At 36.7% G+C, this 23096-nt stretch overlaps 3 protein-coding genes across 3 annotated transcripts; 1 reads left to right on the top strand and 2 right to left on the bottom strand.

Moving 5' to 3' along the window:
- Positions 1-7126: 7126 nt before the first annotated feature.
- LOC101292106 lies at positions 7127-11654 on the top strand. The gene is made up of 6 exons (XM_004296206.1): positions 7127-7210; positions 8246-8451; positions 8579-8637; positions 8732-10576; positions 10732-10885; positions 10987-11654. The coding sequence occupies exons 2-6, from the start codon at positions 8331-8333 to the stop codon at positions 11652-11654; spliced, it is 2847 nt and encodes a 948-aa protein (XP_004296254.1). The 5' UTR covers positions 7127-7210; positions 8246-8330.
- A 1274-nt stretch (positions 11655-12928) lies between these two features.
- LOC101291508 lies at positions 12929-15431 on the bottom strand. Its single transcript, XM_004295061.1, has 3 exons — positions 15299-15431; positions 15083-15212; positions 12929-13817 (listed from the first exon to the last, which is right to left on the bottom strand). The coding sequence occupies exons 1-3, from the start codon at positions 15429-15431 to the stop codon at positions 12929-12931; spliced, it is 1152 nt and encodes a 383-aa protein (XP_004295109.1).
- A 1812-nt stretch (positions 15432-17243) lies between these two features.
- Positions 17244-21232, bottom strand: LOC101291220 (AMSH-like ubiquitin thioesterase 3-like). Its single transcript, XM_004295060.1, has 14 exons — positions 21010-21232; positions 20608-20672; positions 20425-20500; positions 20142-20330; positions 19818-19915; positions 19624-19729; positions 19505-19551; positions 18986-19310; positions 18770-18859; positions 18621-18683; positions 18157-18231; positions 17995-18057; positions 17796-17848; positions 17244-17691 (listed from the first exon to the last, which is right to left on the bottom strand). The coding sequence occupies exons 1-14, from the start codon at positions 21106-21108 to the stop codon at positions 17517-17519; spliced, it is 1524 nt and encodes a 507-aa protein (XP_004295108.1). The 5' UTR covers positions 21109-21232; the 3' UTR covers positions 17244-17516.
- Between the last annotated feature and the right edge of the window lie 1864 nt (positions 21233-23096).

The raw sequence follows: 23096 nt of genomic DNA, 5'->3' as shown, positions 1-23096 counted from the left end.
GTATGGGGAGTGAAATGATGTTAACCCCAACCTTCAGGGGTGTAAACTGAAATTAATCCTTGTAAGAAACCATGCATGGTGTGACAATTCCTCCTAATCTAACTTTTGTTGGTAAAACGTGTTAAGTAAATAAGGATGGCATGGTCACAATGTTATAGACCTAGTCTTTTCCGAGAGAGCATTACTCAAAATAAGCTCCCTAAACATGGGAAACAAATTAACGTTGTTACGCACGTCTGTTTCTCAGTCTATTTTGTGCTATCCTCCTCAAATCCTCGCAAAGACCAGCTATTTACTTGCCTAATTTGAACAACCCGAGTTCATCTATAAAATCATTTCTAAGCTTTATTTTTCTTCCATGTCTTGACGAGTATCTATCTTTTTGTTCATCTCTCTCTCATTTGCTCGTCATCCTCAACCGGCCGGCGAGAATGATGAGAGAGATGAACAATATGCCGTCAACATACGGATCATCACCTTATGGTGATGGCAACCACCACAATGAGACTTATGAGTGGGAGAGCAATAAGAAGTATTCGCGCAAATCATCGTCTTTTAGCTTCAAAAGTTCAGAAGCCAAGAGAAAACGTCGAGTGGCAAAATACAAGGCATATTGCCTTAAAGCCAAATTGAAGTCTAGCATGAAGAATGGGATTTGTTGGTTCAAAAACAAGTATTATTCGCTTGTTTAAGTGCGCCTGATTTTGAAAGATCGATCGATGGACTTTAAATACATGTCTTGATCATGTATGACCTTGTAACAAAAGGTTGTACAGTTTTTCATTCTTTCAATTTCTTTTTCTTTTTGTGTGATTTGTTAATGATTCCCATTCTCGGTTCTATTTTCATTTGGATTAACATGAGTGGATTTCGGAAACACTCTAGTTGTTGGGATCATATATTGTGATGAATGTTAATACATCTAGGCAATAGTTTTCTTTGGATGTTTTTTTGCTCTTTAATCCCATTCCTCCTCAAGCTTCTTAATTAGTTTTCTCTTTTCTTCTTGCTTTTTTGAGTTATGATTTTTTTTTTAATTTATGTTTTTGTTTATGATTTACGAACTTTTGTTTACCACTGTTAACCATATAAGGCTAGTTTAATTTAGACATTTGTGTAACCCTATTACCTATATAGATGTCTATATTGTACTGTCCACCTCCATCAAGAGAATACAAGATGTAGTCATTCAGATTTTTCTCGTTTCTTTTATGTTTATGCACTTTAGCTTCAATAAACCATGAATCTCTACAACTCTGCATATCTCTCTGTATTGTGCAATATATATATATATATATGCAGCAAAGTTGGTACTGTCTTTCGGATTGGCATCTCTTTCACTTGAGTCGTGGATTTTCTCTCTAGTCTGGGCTGTATGATGATCAATCCATCAGTTTTCCAGTTTATTTTTCTTAATTATCAAAGTTTGTTTGCCGTCAACTAAAAGAAAAAAGTGGTGAAGCATTTTTATAATTTGTTTTTTGGATTGGTGAATTGGCTTGATGGTTTAGATTATGATGTGAATTTATGACTTATGTGCGAGTGGTGTTCGTTGTGGAGATGGCCTCATGTTTGCTGTGAATTTGCTGTGTTGAATGGGTTCTGGTTGTATTGCTACTGAAAGTGCCTAAAATGGTGAGGGGATGTTAAATTGTTTCTTATTAGACGAAGTGGTGAGAAGTTAAGGTGCTATTATGTTGTTGATATACTTCTGTTCAGACATGTGCATAGGTTATAAACATGTGCATAGGTTGTTGTATATTAAGGCTGAGTTCTAAAATGGTTGCTGATAGTATGCACATAAGAAGTTGACAATTAAGGCCACATTTTAAATGGTTTATGCAATAAGCCTTTACATGGTTGTTGGTAGAGTCAGGGCCGGCCCTTGAGCAGTGCAGCCGGTGCGCCCGCATTAGGCTGGAACCAAAAAAGGCACGAGAGAATTTCAAAACACTTTGATCACCGTCGTCATCAGTTAATTGAGGCTTCTAAATTCCTATCTCAATTTTGGATATATAAGTAAAGGTGTTGGTTAGACCCCTTCCCTGACCGCCGACCGAGCTCTCTCTTAGCTCCAAAGCCTTCCTCCGCCAATCTTCGCCGTCTGGTGTCGCTAGGCAACCTGATCGGTCTTTGTCGAATCCTCTCTTCGTCATTAACCTCCATATACCCTCAATTCACAGTTTCGCACATGCATTAGACCCAGGAGGAGATCGACGTCAAGGAATCATGACGGTCTTCTGCGTTTTCTGGCGACTCTAGCTGTCGATGGGTCTACATGGTAGAGAGCAGCTATCTGGGCTTGGTAGAAATGACGTTCGAAAGATGATGAATGAGACGCATAGGATAGATCGGATTTGCTGCCGTGTTCATCTCTTGGGTGCAGAGATCAATTTGAGAAAATGTGTTAATTGATTAGTAGATCACATGGTGAGTTGGGTACTGATTTTTGGTTCTCAAAATTGTGGTCATGATTGTATTGCTTAGTCCATATTAAGCTGTTAATGCAAATTTGGTAAGGATTATATTTGGTTTTTATCATTAAAATACTGGGTTGTACAAACTTTTCTACTATACATATGTATATAGCATACATCAAGTCGTGAACCGTACGATCATCTTGAATTTTAAATTATTAAATAATCAGATGTTCCACGGCTTAATGTATGTATACACATATGTATAGCAGCCAAAACCTGGGTTTTATCTTGATTAAGGATTTGGTAGAATTTTTAGATAATTAATGGGTTTGAAAGTAAAAAAAAATCGGTATTTTTAAATAAAAATTTTGATACAAGAGGCACAACTTTTTTTCTTCGCACCGGGCCTTAAATTCCTCAGGACCGGCCCTGGGTAGAGTGCAAGTGATTTTCAGAATTGTATATGGCAGTCATATGTAGGCCAAAAAGCTTTCGAAATTTTAACTTTTCAGTCAAATATGAAGAGATTTTTAGTAAATCATTGTTGCTATGCTGCTGGTTGTGTTTCATATTGCTGCACTTTAGTCATCCATGTGAACTATGAAATTTCCCAGCAAGCTCTCACCTCCTTCAAGACAACTGTTTATCGCAATGAAAGTTTTTTTTATGACATCTAGTTGGGATTTGTTTTGGGATGTTAATCTTGTAATGTTCTACATCATTTTAGTTTGTAGCAACCATTATGCTTGTTACCAAGAATATGGGGTTTTTTTTAGGGGGGGGGGGGGGGGGGGGTGGGTATAACCCTATTGCCTATATAAAGGCCTCTATTGTATTGTTCATCTCCATCAAGAGAATACATGATGTAGTCATTCAGATTTTTCTTGTTTCCTTTACGCTTCTGCATTTTAGTTTCAATAAACCATGATTCCTAGCAACCACCATGTGCGCATAACCGGTGTCAACCATGTTTCATAAAGCTATATGTTAATTTGCTTCTTTTTATTCAAGAATTATATATGAGGCTCATATGGAATAACGGGTGGTTGCATGCTAAATATAACTAGACCTGTAAATGATCCGGACCCGTTCCGGATCCGTGGTTTTTAAATGGGTTTGGATCGAAAATTAGACTCTTTGATCTGTTAAGGACCCGGATCCGTTAACCCGTTTATTAAACGGATCGGATACGGATTGTGGTTGATCTGATCTGTTAAAGACCCGGATCCGTTTTAAAATAATTAAATAATACTTTTATAAATATAATATTATTGATAAATATTAAATAATATAATAATTATTTGGATAATCTAAACGTCTAAATTACTTCTAAAGTATGATCATTTGATGAAGTTGAAGATTACTGATGTGTATGTTACTTTTATGCTCTTTGCTAAATACATTGGAGGTCTAATATTTTGAATATATTAGTTTATTGTTAAGGACTATTTTGGCCATGTAATTCAATTTTTAATGTATGCTTTTATTTTGTTATAATATTTCATTAATGTTTTATGAAAATTTATGATAAAATAAAGAAATTATTATTTAAAATTTGAAAATATTTATTATTATAAATGGATCGGATTAACGGGTCGGATATCCGTTAACCCGCCGGATCCGGATTTGGATCTAGCTATCAAAGATCCGGCGGGTAACGGGTCGGATCCGGATCCAAAATTTCTATTACGGATCCGGATCCGGATCTAGGTTGATCTGCTCCAGATCCGGTCCATTTACAAGTCTAACTATAACGAAATGAGAAAAAACTTAGATAGGGTGTTTCTACTACGTGGTGGTGGGGCAGACAAATAGAAATGCAAGAAACATTATGTAATATCAAAATAACATACCTCCTGCTTTTTTAATATGCAATATCTATAATACCCATTGTATGTGTTCTTACTAACTAGGTGTACCGCCATGTGGTACGCCTGCCCCATATAAGAATCTCTCACTAAATGAAGTACTCACTGGTCATGAACTCTAGATAATCTTTGGAGGTACAAACAAAGTGTATAATGAAGTAAAAGTAATTCGAATGTGAGATCTTGATATTTACTGTGTAAATGAAAGATGTTAAACCCGGATTAGTTTGATCATATATTGAGCAATGAAGTGGTTATCTTTTGTTGGTATCCTGTGTTTGTTTTGTTTGTATCACATCATATGAAATTTCATGACGTACGTTAATACTACTTAATCTTAACCCGGATAAATACAACTAATTAATCGTGTCATTTTCAGAATAACATGCGAATCTCATTATACTCGTGATAAATTTCAAATGTATATGTGTTAAAATAAAATCACTATTGCATTATATAGACAATATACAACTTCACATAAGCTAGCACAATACTAGCTATATTTTCTAAAGGATTAAGACAATAAAAACTCTATAAAAAAATACATAATTACCACTAGATACACTTCTCAGCACTTAATTACCACTAGCAAGCTTGTCTTTTATTTTTCACATGAACTCATTTTTCATCCATTTTAACTAACAGAATCTGTTAATGAGTAAATTACAAAATTGCCTTTTTTATTATTTTCGTGACATTATTGAGCCCAGTAGAACATCTCCTATCGTAAGCTAAATTTAGCTTACAAAACAAGATTATTTTATAAAATCTTGTTTTAGCTTACCAAATTCTCTCACCATAAGCTAAATCCTTAATCAAATTAATAATATTTTGGCCTAAGAAACACTCCTACCGTAAGATAAATCCTTAGGTAAAACAATTTCTTTTTATTTTATCATTTATTTGTTTAATTCAATAATTAATAATAAAAAAAGTTTTATATAAATATATTCGATAAGAGGCTCATATGAAAGATCTTGTCGAGATCGTCGCGATGGTATAAAATTTTGTTGTTAGTAACAAATTTTTGATTTAGATGCTAGTGTAAATTAAAAGAACAATATCTAAAGTTGAATAAAATAATACTTAGTTTTAGCCTACCAACCTCATAAGCCAAATTTAGCTTACAAAATAACTCAAGCTAATTTTTTTATCTTGAGAATTGTAATTTGGCTTATGATAATAGTATTAAACATTTTTGTGATCAGTAACGTAATATTACAAGTTATTAAAGGTCAGTAGCGTTACAATATAAATGCACATATGACCGAATCAAAAGATCTCCATAATTACAGCATATCAATGATCATAACTTACAACATAATTTACAGCAAAAATTAATTAAATACTAACAACAATAATAAGATCAAATATCCACAAAACCTTTAAAGTAAACGTAAAGTTATTAACCGTTAGTAAACTACTAACCCTCAGTAAGGTAAGAATTGCTTAATAACCCATTCACCTGAGTCATTCGTACTGTGCCCAGCATTTGCACCTACCAATACATCAATCAAATCCTAAAGCACACAGTGCACACTCAAATTGCTATTTTTGGAGGACGAGACGACGAACTTGGTTTTCAAACATATCATGGCCTCCACTACCTATGATTCTCAGAGGATTTCTTCTTCTCTTGCCAAAGACAGACTTCCCCTCAAATACCAGTGCCCACCTTGACTAGCCAACAACACATCTCTTCACTACAAAATTGCACCAAAATCCAATCACCGGATTGGTCGAATTCCCAAATACTGCACAAAAATCAAAATTCAAGTTCAAAAATCAAATCAGATCACAATCAAATCAAATCAAAATCACCAAAAAGGATTTGTGATGCATAACAAATAGAGAGAGACGGTGATAATTAAGTCCGATCTGAATCCATACGAGAGAGAGACGGTGGTAATCAAGTTGTTATTTATGTAGTTATCGGTAAAAACTTAAAAAAACCCAGATACAGTTTTGTGGCTCGAACTTACAATCTCTCACTTATTAAGAGAAAACTATACTACTAGACCAAATAGTACTGAACTAAATATTAATAATCATTTTACCTATCCAAATATCATATTACACACATATTTGACGATGACTAACCAATATATATTCATTATTTGTATTTAATGTCGTGTATTGTCAAGTGTATGAGTCTGAATCCCTCCATTGTTGGTGTGATGAATTTTTGTGAACATCATTTACACCCCTACTTTTGACAAAGATTGTTGATGCTTACACCAATCCATTCATCCATCTACATAAGCAGTGTGGTGCTGCTTGAGCAACACGCTCTGTTTCTTCTACTCTCTTTAATTTGTTTATAAATGATCATATTATCCCCTTATTCTCATCACCATGATGCACTAGTACGAGCGCAGCAGCTTATCATCTCCCGACACGAACCCGAGGTAAAAAAACAAAAAGCCTGAACGGGAGCGGCGTCTTTTACTGTTTGACTCTTTCAGAAACTTCTTCTACCTTTTCACGCCACCATTCAAACGGAGCGACACGTGTCACATAGCAGCACAGTCCCCCACATGCACCAGCGTGTAACTCTATGACCTTCCCCCATCTCACCCCCAGACCCCAACGTTTGGAATTTGAAATGAAAATTGAGACGTTATAGCTTTTCAGTTTTTCTGGTTTTATATTTTTTGTTTTTATCTCGTAAATTATTGCTTTCAAAAACACAGAAATTCCCACCATGTCCCCAATTTAATGTTTTGAACTAAAACCCTGCCTCATCAATGCTCTGAGAGACAGTGAGAGAGTTAGTCTCTGACCTCAGATTAGTACAAAGAAAAGATTTTGCCCCATCCCCATTTTTAATGTGCTCCCTTCAAATCTTTAATTGCTTTGCTTGGATTTAATTGCTGAACCATGAGCTTAGAGAGCCTGAGCTGATCCAGCCCTTTGTTTCTGGTGAGTTCTTGGTTTGATTTTCAGTGTAAAGTTGGAATCTTTGGCTTTGGTTTCTGGGCTTCTGTGATTTTGGCTTAGTTGCTGAGAAAATGTAGCATATGGGTTTGAATTGTTTTGGAAATTTAGATTGTGATTTGCTTGAACTGTTTCAGTTGTTGGGTACCCAATTGAAGTGAGTGTTGACTTTTGTTTTGGGTAAAGTCTTGTTCTTTTCTGATTTGGGTGAATGGATTTGCTAGAAATTTTATTGAACTGTTGAGTTGTTGATGCTGGAAATAGGGGATGGATTTTGGGTGATTTGGTAGTCTCATTTGAATTGTGCAATTTAGTGATCTTTGGGTTTAGAAAGGTAGATGCTTGAAGCATATGAGCTCTCCAGTGAATGCAGCATATGTGTTTATGTTAAAGCATGTTAGGACTATTACTAGGAGTTGATGTCTGTGTGTCATTACCATGATGTGTAGTCTAGTTTTGATATCCAATTGGGTGGGCTAAAGCTATGGCTATCCGGTCAAATTGCAGACTTGATTGTAGGATTAAACTGGGGAAGTGTAGCTACTGATACTGAGTTTACTCACTACCAAGTCTTAACTTAACAAAATCAGCTGATTTTATTTCCTCATAGAATAAGAATATCCAGGAAGATATGTATGATCGAAAGTGAAGAGAGACTGAGCATAACTGATGAGAGTTTGCACAATCTAGGTTTTAAGTGCTAGAGCTGTAGCTTACTAAAATCTGCCACCATAGGAGTGGTCTTCCCCCAAGGATACGTAAGACGTCCACATAATTATTTGCCATCTGTTAGATAGCCGCTATTAACATGATACAATATTGTTGGATTTTACTTGTTTAAAAGGTATCAGTATGTTCGATTTCATACCTTTGATTTCAATAATGATGCTTATCCAGATTCATGAAATAACTTATGCATTCAGTCTTTTTGGATTGCTAGGACTTCTATCCAAACTACCTTTTGTAAGATATGTATACCATTTATATCATAAGATTGATCTGTTTTTGTTGAATTTGCAGATGGATTTTGGTAGTGGAACTAAATCATCTTCCTCCATGCTTCGTCTACTTGATTGTTGAAGTAGTTTTGAATTTGATCAGAAAGATGGGAGTTGAAAAGGAAGGTGTTAGAAATGGATCAGGACATGTGGGTGGTTTCTTTCAGCTGTTTGACTGGTCTTCAAAATCTCGAAAAAAGTTATTCTCTAGCAAGTCAGAATTACCAGGTAAGTTCTAATGCGTAAATAACATAAGTTTCGTCACTGGTGCACATTATATTCTTAATTATATCATTCTCTATATAATTTGTGGTTTACACATTTTGATATTTCTTTCATGTTTGTGTTTACTTAGAACGTTCAAAACAAGGAAAGAAAGGCTATGGGAACTTTCCAGTGATGCGGAATCATCCGGTGGGTATTTAATTTTTCACTGTTCTCGTACTGCTTGTTTGTTTAGACCGTTATATGTGGGGTTTGAATCTAATACTATTTACAACTCTTCTAGGTTGATGAGGATGAAACTGGGGTAACGAGTTTCAAAGGTGGCAGTGACTATAGCTGTGCTTCATCGGTTACAGATGAAGAAGGATATGGATCTAAAGCCCCTAGTGTAGTTGCCAGGCTAATGGGGTTGGACTCATTACCCCCATCCAATGTTGTTGAGCCCTACTCTTCCCCATTTTTTGAAACTCAGTCTTTCCAAGATGCTCCTTACCACAGGAAAAATGTTGATTATTATCATGATCATCAGTTGATGTTTTCTGGAAACCTTCTTATGGAGGGCCCTACCAGGACTACTGTGGAGCCAAAGGCCCAGAAGGTGCATAGCAGACCAATCGAGAAGTTCCAAACTGAAATGTTGCCTCCTAGATCAGCCAAGTCTATCCCAATTACACACCATAAACTTTTGTCTCCTATTAAAAATCCCGGCTTTGTTCCCACTAAGACTGCTGCTCACATAATGGAAGCTGCTGCAAGAATGATTGAGCCTGGACCGCAAGCTAGTGTCAAGGCGAAAATGCCTCTAGTAGGGTCTTCTTCTGCACCATTAAAGGTTCAAGCTCTCAAGGAAAAGGCAGAGGCTTCTCGGAAAGTGACACTGGTTGGGTCATCTTCAGAAACCTTCAAAGTCCGAGATTCAACAGAGAAAGTGGATGGTACTTATAAGATATCTAGGCCTCCAGAAGTGTCTCAGAAGCCAGTTGAGTCAAATGCTTCTAAGTACCTTAAGGGTCAGTCTTTAAACAAGAGCTGGAATGGATCTATAGATATGTCCTTCAGAGCTCCGTCTGATACAGAAGAAGACACTTCAAAGAATAAAGGAAAGTCGATTTCTCTTGCAATACAAGCAAAAGTCAATGTGCAGAAAAGAGGTCAGAATTCAAGTAGAAATAGAAGCTTGGTGGGTCAGAGAGAACAAAATGAGGCCAGCTCAACCCAGTCCTTCAGGAGCCAACCAAATGTTCAAAAGAACTTACATAGGAAACCTTCTGCTCATAATGCTTCTGGAGCTCTTAAGCAGAACAATCAAAAACAAAATAGTCTAATGGATAAAGACAAATTACCTTCAAAACCTTTGGCTTCCAACTCGCAGGTCAGAAAAGCGCTTTCTGGTGATTCTTCTTCCGGGCGTCACAAAAGCTCAATTCGAAGTAGTGGAAACTCCAAAGTTGGATCGAGGAAGTTGAGCTTAGAGGCATCAGATAGTGCAAAAGAAGTTTCTTATTCAAATACAACGAGTTACACTCGGAAGAAGCGAACAATAGATGGGAACTTCCATTTTAATAAAGACTGCGTTGTTGATGATATGTTGAGTGACAAAAATCAGAAGCCAGTTCAATCTAATTCAGTTAATGACAGACAATATTGTTGGTCTGAAGATTGCAAAAAGAAAGGTGGTATGGATGTCGTTTCATTTACATTCACAGCCCCTCTTACACGATCATTTCCTGGGACTGAAATCCCTGTTCAGGTCACTCCGAAGAATAACAGTATTTGCATGGATCACCGTGGTAAAAGATTGTTGCTTGACACTGATAGTATGAAGCTATCTTCACTTGGTTACAATGTGATAGGAGGTGATGCTTTGAGTATGCTTTTGGAACAAAAGTTGAAAGAATTGTCTTATGGAACTGAATCTTCCTCTAGTCGCGACTCTGTGAAAATAGGATCAAGTTCAACTGTTTCTAATGGAGATGTGGACTCCTATTTTAATGCAGCTACTGCTAGGAAAAGAGTAAATGACGAGAGAGACCAACATCTGTTTGTTACAGACAAATTGGGTGGCCGGTATGACTCTGAATTTTCATCCACTGACACTGCTGCTTTCAGATCTAAAGACAAGTTTCAGGTATGACTCACTTTCACTGCTAGTCTTGATGATGCTGGTCACTTTCTGTGGAATAAAAATATTTTTATTTCAATTCTTCCAAGTGATAAGATCACTGGTGGCATAACTTTGTATTAGTGTATCTGATTATAGCTGAACAAATACTACATTTTCAGGGAGTTGATAGGGTGGATGAGTATAGCAGCAGTCATATTGATTCTGGACAGATGCTTAGTTGCCGACACCCTAGTCCAGTCTCAATTTTGGAACCCTCTTTTTCATATGAAAGTTACGACTCGTCAGTTGGCAGCGATAGTAATAGCACAGAAGGTATGAGATGATGCATAATTAAGTTGCTTCTGCTTTTGTTCTGTCTCCTTAGGTAATTTATCCTCTTACAAAATGCTAAACTTTTTTTTTTGGTTATTCAGCAAGCAAGTTATGTTCTTCCATTCGAGCTCGAGAAGTTAATGGTTTAAGTTCTTCAAAGAAGTTCCATTCCATAGAAGCTGATACCGAGTTATCAGATTCTGCTTCTTCCACCGCCACTGGAACTGTGGGAAGACACCATGCAGCTACAGTACACATGCCAAATCCTTCGAGATCAGATGAGTGGGAGTTGGGGTACATAAAGGAGACACTGTGTAATGTGGAATTCATGTTTCAGGACTTCGCATTGGGTCGATCCCACGAGATCATAAACCCTCATCTGTTCAATCTGTTGGAGAGTCGAAGAGGACGTTTTGAAAAAGATGGTGGCAATTCCAAGCTAAGGCGAAAGGAATTATTTGATTGTACAAGTGAATGCTTGGACTTTCGATGCAGGCGTTATGTGGGTGGGGGATACAAAGCATGGGTGAAAGGCACAGCCATGGTGAGAAGAAAGGACATCTTAGCAGAAGAATTCTACAAAGAATTCTTAGCTTTAATGAGCATGGGGGATTGTATGGTGGACGAGCTCGTGAACAAGGACATGACCAGCCAGTATGTAAGATGGCTCGAATTTGAAGCTGATGAATTTGCAGTCGGAGTTGAGATTGAGGATCAAATTTTTAATTCTTTGGTCGATGAAGTGGTTGCTGATATCCTGAAATTATAATGCTGCAAACAGTGTATAATTTCTCTATTAGCTCCACCTCAGCCCTCAAGTCTCTGCATATGGTTCCCTTGCTGATGTTGTATTATGTTGATATTGTTTTGTATTCAAGTCATTGATTATTTATTGCATGTAATCTATAAAGTCTTTGTAGATCACTATGGAGGCATGGAGCTGTGGTTCAGTTTGCAGCAATTCTCAATTTCAGTCTCTTCAATTTGAGCTTCCACCCATTTGTTTCTTTCTTGATACAATGCAGTAACCAGCTTCATAATGCCACCTTACTTTTGAACAATGAACCGAATCTTTTTCTTCGGTCCATCATTGATTGAGTAGATGTGGTGATTCATGTCGACTATGGGATGACTGTACACCAATCCTCAAGTCACTATTGTCATTAAATCGAAACATTATGCAGCATATGCCTCTCTGTTATCTATTCTAATATGGCATTCCCAGTTGCATGAAGATCTTCGTTCAAATATTTTCCCAACGAAATGTTTTCCGGATTTCTTTTCCAGAAATCATAAATGAAATTAAGCAAATGATAGTGACTTCTGGTTGATATCAACAAGGTGACCACAGAAAAGTCTAGCAGGTACAGGAACTTTAAGCAGTATGCATGGGTAGGCCAGATGGAGCTATCAGAAAAAAGGCACTCTCCTTCTCATGATGGCCGAGTTGGTAAACTTTTAACGTGAATTTAATTTTCTCATATATACGAGGATTCAAGCGAGACAGAAGGTACTACATATATTTTGTGAGGGAGATTTGACACTCTGAAACCACCTAAAAGTTCAGCCAGGAATAAATTTGAGGAAGGTGCAAACAGTCAAGTACATACAATTACAGCATTATTACCGCACAGGAAATGGTTTCAACAACATTGCAGAAAGTACAGTTCTTGGTGCACTAGTACTTTTCGAAGTTAGAAGTTACAACTGTCTTTTTCGCAGAAGCTAAGAAAATGAAGAAAGGTCCTCTCTCACTTAAACTTTGAACACATCAGCACTTGAATCAACAATGCTTCTTGTACAATCATTTCCTTAATGGCACACAAGCAGCTCCACCAGAGATTCCTTAATCCGAGGTGAACCGGTAGAAATCACCTCGCGAGGTGAAAAGAAGAAAGGAATAAGATTACAACGTTGATATGCATCTTCTGAAAGAACACAGATTTTATGCGTATCAACTTGATTCTACAAACACTACGTCTACATTTCTCTTCACACAATCAAATAATTGACAGAATAAATTAGTTTACAAGGTTCAAGCAATTAGTTTCTCTGATCATCAACATTGCCACTCTCCCATAACCAAGGTATCCTCACCTCCCCTTCATCCCATAAATCCAACTCCTCATTATTATGACATTGAAGACCACCGCCTCCATCACCACCTAACCAATCCCAATCGAGCCATTCATGATCATCAAAGGCTGCATTCAATGGGGAAGAGAAAGCATACATCTCATCACAGCTCCCTTCAATATTTGAGCTCCAAATACCTTGATGGTCACTCTTTATGGTTACCTCATGGTCATCTGTAAAATCCATAACCTCATTTCCTCTCTGCTCCTTAAACCCTATAGCAGTAGTCTTCCCACTTGGCTTATGATTCACACTTGCATCACTGTCTACACATTCACTTGGGTCCAATGCCTCTTTTTCACCATTATTAGCTACACATATTGCAGTAGTTGTTGAACTACTCATCCCTGCAGCTGTAATATCCAAGCAAGAACCTTGCACACCACCCAACATTCTTATTGTCTCTACCTCTTCTTCATTTCCATCCTTTTCTTTGGGGGACCAACACCCCGAGCCCATTAAAGGACTGGTTTCCACTTGACCTGCGTTTTCTCTGGTTAACGATTCAAACACATCATTCACATAAGCTTGCTTTATGACTTGTGGAAATGAGGCTGGCACTGTAACATTCTTGTTAAGCTTGTTCTTGTTTTTCATGGTGGATCTGCTTGTACGTCCTTTGCGCTTTGATTTCGCATTAGCCGTCTTCGATACATTATTGATCATGGTGGGGATGAGACATTCGTTTCCCATAAGCTTGGTGAAGGTGTAGATTTTGCGACTCAAATGAGAGTTCCAGTAGTTTTTAATCTCATTATCTGTTCTTCCCGGCAACTGAGCAGCTATCAATGACCACCTGCAATACGTACAACTAGTGAAAATCTATACACTTATAAAATACTCATTTTTCGATCATATTTTAACATCTTATCGGTCTAGTTTTTAGATGTATATGAATATATCATTTTTACAAATTTTCAGCCAAATTGGTGATTGTTAAGGTAACAAACTAGATCAAATTAATGGACGAACCAAATATGTCAAACATTAACTGTTCAAGTTCATAATTGGTAAATCACACTTATGAATGCCTTAACGATTTTTCAATATGGTTAAAAATTTACATAAATGATATACTCATAAATACTTATAAACTCAACGGTCAAAATGTGGATATAATCGAAATGTGAGTTAAGCCAAAAAGTCCTCAACTTAAAGGGTGTCCTTAATTATTAGAAGAGCTCTCTCCATTCATAAATAATAAGATAACGATCAAAGGTCATTAAACTAACTGGCCGGGTAAGGAGCACTACTATAAATATTAACTATATACGTTGCATATCGATAACAAGACGTATTGTGGATGTAGCATCATTTGCATACAAGTGATACAACTATGTGTTTATCTTTCTTTGTATGTTATAATTTCGAATATTGAAGTAGGAAATTGTTCTTTGTGAGATAATCAAAGACTTGATTAACGAAGCTATGATGAAATGACATTTCTCTCTAGCTGTATTTTTTCTTTTCATACACATATTCTGATTCTGATTCACCCTAGAGCCCATCTATCAGCAGAAGGATGACTAAAATGCGTGGGAAAGACAACTTTGAAATTGTCAGCTTGAGGAGAATGCATTCTTAGCTACAAAAAGTACAACCAGTTGATGACGTAGTAGGACAGGACATAGTTAAACTAATTAAACACAACTACGTTCACATTACAAAGCTTGCAACAAATATAGAATGAAAAAAAAAAAAAAAAAAAAAAAACTAATAGAAAAAATACAAAATACAAAATCAAAATTTAGATCGGTAAGTTTTGAGAAGAAGAATCGATTCAATGTAGTAAAAAAAAAAAAAAAAAAAAAAAATTAACAAAATCAAAATCATGCATACAGCAGTAACTTGTTCATGTAGACGTACTGTAGAGTGTAGAATTGTCATAATCAAAGTGAAATTGCTATAAGCAATACTACTCGACCTATTGAAGTATTGAGTATCCGCACAAATTTCACTGAGAATCGATGGTAGAATTTCAGACCAACAAAGTAATGATATATTTGAAAGAAATTAATGAAGAAATATAAAGAAGATGAGGACATGCATTATATCACTTACCTATTACCCAAAGCAGTGTGCAACTTTACTATGGTTTCTTCCTCCTCTTGAGTAATGTTCCCTCTCCTCAAGTCAGTCCTCAGATAATTTATCCACCTCAGTCTGCAACTCTTCCCGCACCTTAGCAAACCTTCAAAACAAATATACAAATATCTCTCACAATAAAATTTACTGAAAGATCAAAGTAACAAAAATGCAGATATGTTTATAACAGACCTGCATTCTTGGGCAAAGATCTCCAAGAGCCTTCTCCATGGAGTTGAATGTAGTTTGTCAAGATTTCGTCTTCTTCGGCTGTCCACCTTCCTCTTTTTAGCCCAACTTTTTCACAGCACGGCGCTCTTCCCATTTTGATCTTCTTCTATGAAGTATCTACTGTACTTCTTACTACTTCTCCAACTGATCAGGCAACACAGCACAGATAACAAAGAGAGGAGACAGAGAGGGTTATATATAAGGTGATCGATGCATACGTATGAGTGGTAGTTGAAGCTCCTGCGTGGTGATGGCTCTCTGCAGAGACTAGGTTTCACTCCTTGAGCTACAATTTTGGTGAAAGGCGATATCTCACTGAGCATTTATGCATAAGTTTCTGATGTACGTCATTAGTTAGTAAACCAAAATCTTGGAAAAGAAAAGGTCCTAAAATTGATATGAAAATCATTCAATGTGTAGTTACTCTCCTTTGTACTGTGATAAGGACATCCACCAAAACAGGCAGGCATTAAGATTAGACAAGAAGAAAACAAAAACAAAAGGAAAAGGAAAGAAGAGGGTCTAGCTAGGGATCATAATCACAATATTATTGCACTATGAATATTGGGTTTGCTTGATTTTCTGCAATAATAATCATTGGAATCAAAGCGGTCATAAGCCTATGATGGCATTCGATTGTGCAGCGAGCCTAACACGGTTTGGAAATTCATGTATGCACGGCGTGCTTTGGTTTCATATCGATTTCAACTCGTCTCCGCACTGATTAACGAGTTTGATTGGCGTCACAGCTTTTATTTTCTCATCTAACTTTGTAACAGACGCGTGTTATACTTTCCTATAGGTTTATTTCAAATAGCATTTGCCACACAACCAATTTAGCAGAGTGTTTATTAACTTCACGTAGGTTTTGCCTTCCCTTCCCTTTCCCTCTATGTTTCATTTCTCGTTCAAGAAAAAAATCTGCATATAGCTACCCTAATTAGATAGTGGTGAACAGTTGGAGTATACACAACGAAATGGCATGTACGTATCCAATTTAGCAACATTTATTTGATTGTGTTGAACAATCCCATCATCTTTCTCAAGGCTTTAACTTAAGGTGTATACCTTAAGTTTTTTACTTTTGTGTAATTCGTACTAGAGATTTTAACTGTTTACCTAAATGACCTAATGAAATCTCTGGCCAATGGCAAACGTTGATTATTAATAGGATTTAGGGACCATTCCCAGAATGTCAATGTCATTTGTAGCAGAAATTAAATTGGATCACATGGACTGCTCAGTACTATTGGAGAAGGCCATTCTATGACTATGAAGGTGGGTACTATTTCCAGAATTCATTCATTTTGATCTTCTTCTTCGGTGCCAATTTACTTACTAGGAGTGTGAAGTATATTTCTGCAGAAGAAGAATGAGAAAAAAATTGAAGAAGAAGAACCAGGAGGCTACCCTATGATAGTAATTGCTTTGCTTGCTGTACTTGGTGTTTCTCCGGATTATAAGATGATAGAGACAACAAGTGAGGAAACCCTCTATAGATGTAGGACCTTATTTACGTACACTCGGATAAAACTCGTAATAGTAAAAATCATTGCCCCAGCTATTATGTCGAGTGATATTTCTCTTTACAATGTTAGATGAAGTTGAGTCAAATCTGAAGAAGAAAAAAAAAGGAAAATGAGAGCTGACAGATTTAGAGTGGGTAATATTTTCTTCACCCGATCGAGTAGAAAGTAAGAAATGGCTGAAATGCCCTGACATAGAAGTGTTTAAAACAAGAAAAGGGAAACAGAAGTGTAAAAGATCTATGTAGACTGCAAATCATGATTCCACTTTCCACTTGACCAGAGGTGGCCGGTCTTTTTGAAGATATTTTCAGCGAACAACTACTCAAGAATTTAAGAATCAATTGCCAGGTATATAGATAACAAAAGGCAAGCTACTTATATAATCTGCATAACTCAGATATATCTGCATACAGTTCCATATTTTCCTTACAGAATTCATATAAATAGCACGATACTACCGAAGTCTGATATACAATCAATACTCAATAGTAAAGAGAATCCAAAGAGCCGGATATTCGATCAAATGTTTCATATTCAGAAGACTTGGAATTTACAACATGGTCATTTGACTGAAGATGATAGTTCTTGTGTTACATATTTACCGTCTTTCCCAAATAATCTTGATTCACATAAGTGATAGAGTCAAAATCTCACCGCAGATCAATTACATCGATCTTCAAATTAGAATTAATATACACATGAGAACAATGCTCATAAATTGAGGTTCCATCCGAAGGCTCTTCATGGGGATGAAATCCACGTTGTTGACAGTTACGGATAACAGATACACCACCAGGGTCAGATAGGTGAAATATGCCGTGCGGACTGCAGTTGCATATGTAGGAGGCAATTAGTTTATATTGAATTGCAGACTAAATCATGACGCATGATATTATATTTGTGTTTTCATCAATAGACAACAAAACTACCTGGATGTGTCTGTCGGAGCCATAACAATTGCAATTGCTTCTGGTAACATAATCTGAAAAGGTACATAAGATACTGTATTATGGTGCAGAAGAGAACCTTGGAGATATAGAATAAATGGGCTAAGTGGCTAACTTGTATAAAGCTAGCTGTTGGGCTGAAAAGAAAAGAAAAAACAGCAAAAGTGATATTGCTCTTTACCTGGTATGAGTAATGTGTGTGCAGATCAACTGATGACATGAAACAGGTCTGTGATGGGTGTGTCTGGCACAGCACAGATATAAGAGAATGAAAATAATGATCACATGAACAAGAGCAAGAACAATAAACAAGTAATGTTGACCAAGTCTATTCTGAACTTACATGAATCCAACCCAGAGGAAAAAGAGATAGTCTGTCTTGAACCTCAAATATTTCTTCTTCATTCAATGTTTGACACTGAAGATGTAAACATTGATAATGTTATCCAAATAACAGAAAATAGACAGAAGCACTCGGAAAATATAGAAATGTTAACTTGGGAGATATCACAGAACACAAAGAATTTGATTAAGGGTGCCACTGTTATCAATTATAATATATCAGTGAGGGTCATCTAAAAATCATCAACAAGAATCGGTTTATGGTTTGTGTGTCTCCGCATGGCCTTCGGACCCACCAATCACATGCTAGCAGGAAGGTGTGGAGAGGTTGGGATTTTGGTATTTCACTATATTAGTTTTGAGTATTTAATAAGGTCATCTAGCCAGACACAAAAGTGAGAGCAAAGCTACTGTCAAAGTGAAAACAACACATGAAGGCGATTGTAAACATGGTACTAATCTTACCGAATCAGAAGTTGACTCTTGCTTTGGGATTATTAGCGTAGTGATATGGAAAACCTTGTTTTTCTGCAACACATAATTTTGAAAGATAAGAACCAGACACACCAACTTCATTTAATTTTGTAAAAATACAAGACTTTTATATAACTTACCAATGAACCAGCAAGAACACCGCATGTTTCTAAGTTTTTTTCTGTATTTTTCCGAGCCAATCTTAGGAAGTCCTCCATCATTTTTATTGGCTGCAGAACGAAATATATTAAACTACTATCAATTCAAAAGGAAGTGAGATAATTTCTTGAAGATTGTTAATTAACAAACGATGGAGAAAATGACTCGTTGCATACGATACAGTATAGGAAACTTACAACGTGCAAATGCTGATATGAATTAGAACTTGGCATCCCATCCTGAGATGGATTTGCAAGTCCTGGTCTTGGATCTGCCACTTTTGAATGATGAATTGGAGTCACTTCCTGCTGCACTCGAGCAAGAACAGGAGGAGGAGAAGGTTGTTTGACCAATGGAAAAGGATCTTCCTTTGCTTCACTAATCCATGAAGGAGATGATTCCTGAGCAGGATGTAGCCATTCACCATTGTCCAATGAGAGCACTGATTCCATGGTAGAATTCACCCCGCCTGGATCACCTTCTTTTACACCCACAAGATCATACTGTACAGCTTGATTGAGGCTGTTACCATGGATGACATGAAAGTGAGGATTTTAGCCACAATCATCATGAAAGGTCTTAGATAAAGACCAAGTAAGCCTTTGATCTTTAATTGTGTACCAAGAAAGAAGCAAAACATAAAAAATAGATGTGAAAAGAACAAACAAAGTATAAACAGGTTTAGACTATGCATTTGAAATAGCATTAACACTTACCCCGAATTTTCACTGGGGATTATATCAGTACTGCTTGGATATTGAACCTGCCCAGTAGTTGGTTAAAGGAGTTCTTCAGCAATATTAAAAATTTTGAAACGACAAATTTGATAATCTACCTTAACTTTTGCGCTGGGTCCTCGCCACTGACCCTGAAGACCATTTGGACCCAAAAATGAGTGTCTAGACAAAGTCTCTTTGTTTGGAAGAGGTAAATTAAAGGATCTGCAAAATCAAGCAATTGTTGTCATGTTCTCATATCTTTAATATCCCAATTAGGTATACAGCCTATCACTATAACAAATGTACTCACAGATTCTGGAACTGCTTGTCGATTGGTATGGTACTTGTTGTAACCCGTGAAAAATCATTTTTATACTTCCATGATGACTGAGACGTCAGGCTAGTAGGCTGCAGATATGTGAAAAGAGCAATACACTTGGAATAAGCATAGTATTCCAATAACTTCAAAAAATCTAGTAAGTTGAAATGAAGATAAAACAAAACTATCCTCAAAATCATCTCGTGCTTCTTTACAATACAACAAGATCAATTACCATATACTGTAAACCAATACAAAAGTTCAGATACACACATATCAATTATCAATGATGTGGAGTATTTGGGGTATCAGTACCTGCCTAACATTCATGCTCAATGAATTATTGTTAACAGGAGGCCATTCAAAAGAAGACGTCTGCAAGCCGTATGAAGTGCTCTCAAGTTCAGGCAGATGAGAAGCTGCATCGGTCTCATTATGTTCACTCACACGGCGTTGGAATTCCGGCTTCAAAGACTCAAGCTCATCCAGCACACTCAACAGTTTCTGCAATAGAGAGATACCACGGCCCCAGTCAGAACAAGTTCACATTTAACACAAGAAGTAAAACCTTCAACAAAGATTAGCACAAACTTCACACCTTCTTATATAGACTCCTCTCTTTCGGAAGAATTGCCTGATAGTCTCGATGACGAGGTATAGTTTCGGACACCAAACTGTGGAGAAAAATGTGAACAATTAGTCATCCATAACTAAAATATCACAAGTTGGCAAAATTCCTCATCACGAAAAATAAAATCATCTCATGAACACTCCAGCGTACCTCGAAAATCGGACAAGTATGACATACAACTCTATAATGTTCTTCTCGTCACGGTATATACTAGCCTGTAGATACAAAAATCACATTCAGGCCAAAACGAAATTCAAAATGTAATACTTAGATAACAAGCATCCTAAAATGTCACCATGTCACCATTTTCCTAAACCCTAGCTACTTATGAACATAATAACAATCGGAAAACCAAAAACTCTTCCAGTACAGCGAATGGAAATCAGAAAACCTAATGCTTTTCGGTACCGCATACATAAATTCGATTTCAATTTCAATTTTGAATTAGAAATCAAACAAGTACATCCAGCGAAATCGGAAATTCAATAATCAAAGGTGAAGTGAGAGAATTGAGTAGAGAAGCAGCGGGAAAGAGAAGAAAGGGGGCGGGACCTGTTTGAGGAGGTTATCGGCGATGCGGTAGTAGAATCGGAGAGGGTAGCGATTGTCGACCTCGACGCGGCGAGTCATTTGGTTGACGTTGATCTTCATCTTCTTTTGGTTCTTTTCCGGCGATCAATGGCGGAAGTTGCAGAGAGGGAAAAGCGACGATGAGTTGTTGTGAGCGTAGGGGTCAAGTCAAAACTCGGTCGTTTTGGTTGAGATGCTTGATCATGTCGACACGGTGAGGTTAGTGTGCTAGATTATAATGGTTTTGGTTATCTGGACTAGTGTTCACCGAATTTCGGTGTAGGGGCCAATAGAATGGGTCTTTTCCTTTTCGTTTTAATTTGTTTTTGTTTTTTTTTTGGGAAAATTTTTCTATTTCATTTCTTCACAATTTAACACTCTTACACTGTTGGTTTCTTTCTTAAAAGAGAAAGAAAAAAGGACTCGTGTTGGTCTATGTTGCTCCGATTTGGTGCTGCATTGTGCTAGGTGTTACTATTGTTACGAGTTTTCATTAATTAAATTCTAATTTATTTTTATACATACAGTGAGCAGAGTGAAACAATTCGATTTCAAGAGTAAATGTTTTTAATTATCTCAATTTTCTTTATTCAGTGATTCAAAATAGTTTCAATCAATTCGGTTTCACAACTAAAATTGTTTTAGACAATTAAACTTTGATCTTTGTTGACCTCCTTTCCATCAAATAAAACAAGTTGTGGCTTTAACTTTGCAAATTATAGTTCACTAGAGACTTTTGACGTGTTGTGATTTAACACAATTGTCCAACAAAGACATTAATGACATAGATTATTTTTTTTTTTTTTTTTTGAAAAAGTGGGTATGGAACCCAGCCTCCTACATAAGAGGCTCAGTCCGTTGCCCATTATTTATATTAATAATGATATGCTGATCCGAGAGGGACATAAAATCTCTATCTCGGTTAACATTAGAAGAGTTACATTGGTCCTCATAGATCACATCCATAAGAAAACCTGGCGGCTCTCCTACATACTACTCCACTATACTATCTAAACTAGCAAAATGTGTCAAACAATGGTTAATGACATAGATTAGTTTCTTCCTATATCTCGGTTGAAAAAAAATTGTTAAACAACTTTAGCATGAATAACCCGTTCTATATTCTGATTTATTTTAAAAATGGTAAAACAACTTTAGTTTCGATGAGTAATCCATGTAAGATCACATACCCCCCCCCCCCCCCCCCCCCCCTAACGAGTCTTCAACATATATAATCCTACAAATGTGCTGCTAGTCATCCAATTGTTACGTCGAAGTATTCACCCCAGACAAATCCATTTTTTATGACCATATATGACTCATGGCAGGAGGTACTGTAATGGCTTTCTTGTAATTTTATTTTTGTCTGTGTCCTTCCCTAGTTTCGTTTTGTTAATTGCTAGTGATCTACTAGTCTCATACTCTGCGATGCACACAATTTGATATACATTTGAAAGGTAATATAAGCAAAAGATAATTTGATGAACTTGTAGGGCTTCACTTGTAGTAGAGATATCTTGTACAGTTGTACATGAAACTTCAAGTGTACTAAAAGCACTTGTATACGCTCAAGATTAGAGATCAATTCTCTGTTATAGAGACATGTATCAATTGCTAGTTTGCAACTTATACTCTCAAAATCCTAATAACATGCATCTCTGTTCATCACAGTGATATGCAATTCATATGTGCACACAGAAGTAAACAATTATTTTCATATATCCTGCATTAACATAACCTTAATGCATGTGGTAACTGTCATTATACAGCATAACAGTAACCAATATTATAGGAAAAAAACAAAAGAGTTAATTTCAGTTTACTACCCTGAACTTTAGGTCTAAAATCAGTTTGATACCTCATCTTTTTTTTTAATCAGTTTCATACCTAAACTTTCAAAATGACATCAATTTAGAACAAAATGACTAAAATAGCCATGGTTAATCTTTTTACCCTCTCTCCCTCTCTCTCTCTTTGGCGGCACCGTCGCAACGGCCGGGGGAGGAGGAGGGGCTGCCGTCGGGGCCCATTGCTGGTGGTAGGGGTGGATGCCGACGCTGGCCATGTGG

Source organism: Fragaria vesca, linkage group LG3, assembly GCF_000184155.1.
Source record: "Fragaria vesca subsp. vesca linkage group LG3, FraVesHawaii_1.0, whole genome shotgun sequence".
Taxonomy (NCBI): Eukaryota; Viridiplantae; Streptophyta; class Magnoliopsida; order Rosales; family Rosaceae; genus Fragaria; species Fragaria vesca.
This window is presented reverse-complemented; position numbering and strand designations above follow the sequence as displayed.